At 64.2% G+C, this 869-nt stretch overlaps 1 protein-coding gene across 1 annotated transcript in view; it reads left to right on the top strand.

Annotated features, from left to right (window-relative positions):
- LOC103252229 (VPS10 domain-containing receptor SorCS2-like) overlaps positions 1-869 on the top strand; it is a gene marked incomplete at both ends in the record, with an annotated part of 68,323 nt that overhangs the window by 13,449 nt on the left and 54,005 nt on the right. Inside the window, one exon of the mRNA XM_021708997.1 lies at positions 480-553. Coding sequence (XP_021564672.1) covers positions 480-553 — 74 coding nt within the window. The remainder of the gene's footprint in view (positions 1-479; positions 554-869) is intronic.

Raw genomic sequence — 869 nt, 5'->3', positions numbered from 1 at the left:
GGGGGGGGGGGGGGGGGGGGGACAGCAGGATCGACCCCCTAAGTGTGGGGCCTTTTGAGCAAGGTGTGACTGCACTGGTCACACAGGTTAGGCCAGCCCTGGCGTCAGGCCCCAGCCCCTGCCCTAACCCCCGCTGCAATGCTGCCCTCCTGCTGGGGCCGCTGCCTTCTCCTGCTGCCACCTCCGTTCACTCCTCCCTCCCACCTTCACGGGCTCAGACACACCTCCTCTGGGAGGCTGGGATTTCACCCTGGAGAACCTTGTCTCCTGGCCCCTGCCGGCTGGCCTGGGCGGGAATGGCGTCATGGAGCGCTGCGCGTTGGTCTGCGCCCCAGCGTGGGCACGGTGCCTCTGTCTGTCGGACAACACTGACCTCCCCCAGGGAATTCACAGCAGTAGGGTCATCACCTTCTCTCAGAAGCGGCTCTTTCCTGACGGCCTGACCACCCTTGTGTTTCTCTCCTTTTTCTGCCCTAAAGCTCTACATGTCCTCTGACTTGGGGAAGAAATGGACGCTTCTGCAGGAGCGAGTGACCAAAGACCACGTGTTCTGGTGAGCACAGCCCCAGGAGCCCTCGGCAGTCCCCAGGGGCAAAGTCGGTCCCACGGCCCGCGGCTCCCTTTCCCCCCTCCTGGCCTTTCCCCATCCAGGGGGTCTCACCGTCTCCGGCCTCCACCCCAGCCTCCCAGCCTCCCATCCCAGCGGACCCCAGAGTCGTTCTTTCTGATCCACGGGGGCCAGTATTAGAAGTGATGAGGAGCCCTGGGCTGGCGTCTCGCCGGCCACGTTTGTACCCATAAGCCAGCTGTGTGGCTCTGCACGCGGGACATTCCTTCAGTGGAAGGAGGCTGAAGCCACCCAGGGCAGA

This window comes from Carlito syrichta, unplaced genomic scaffold (assembly GCF_000164805.1).
Source record: "Carlito syrichta isolate Samal-C Ts95f unplaced genomic scaffold, Tarsius_syrichta-2.0.1 Scaffold153880, whole genome shotgun sequence".
Classification (NCBI taxonomy): domain Eukaryota; kingdom Metazoa; phylum Chordata; class Mammalia; order Primates; family Tarsiidae; genus Carlito; species Carlito syrichta.
The sequence above is the reverse complement of the archived record's forward strand: the minus strand, read 5'-3'. Positions and strand labels throughout refer to the sequence as shown.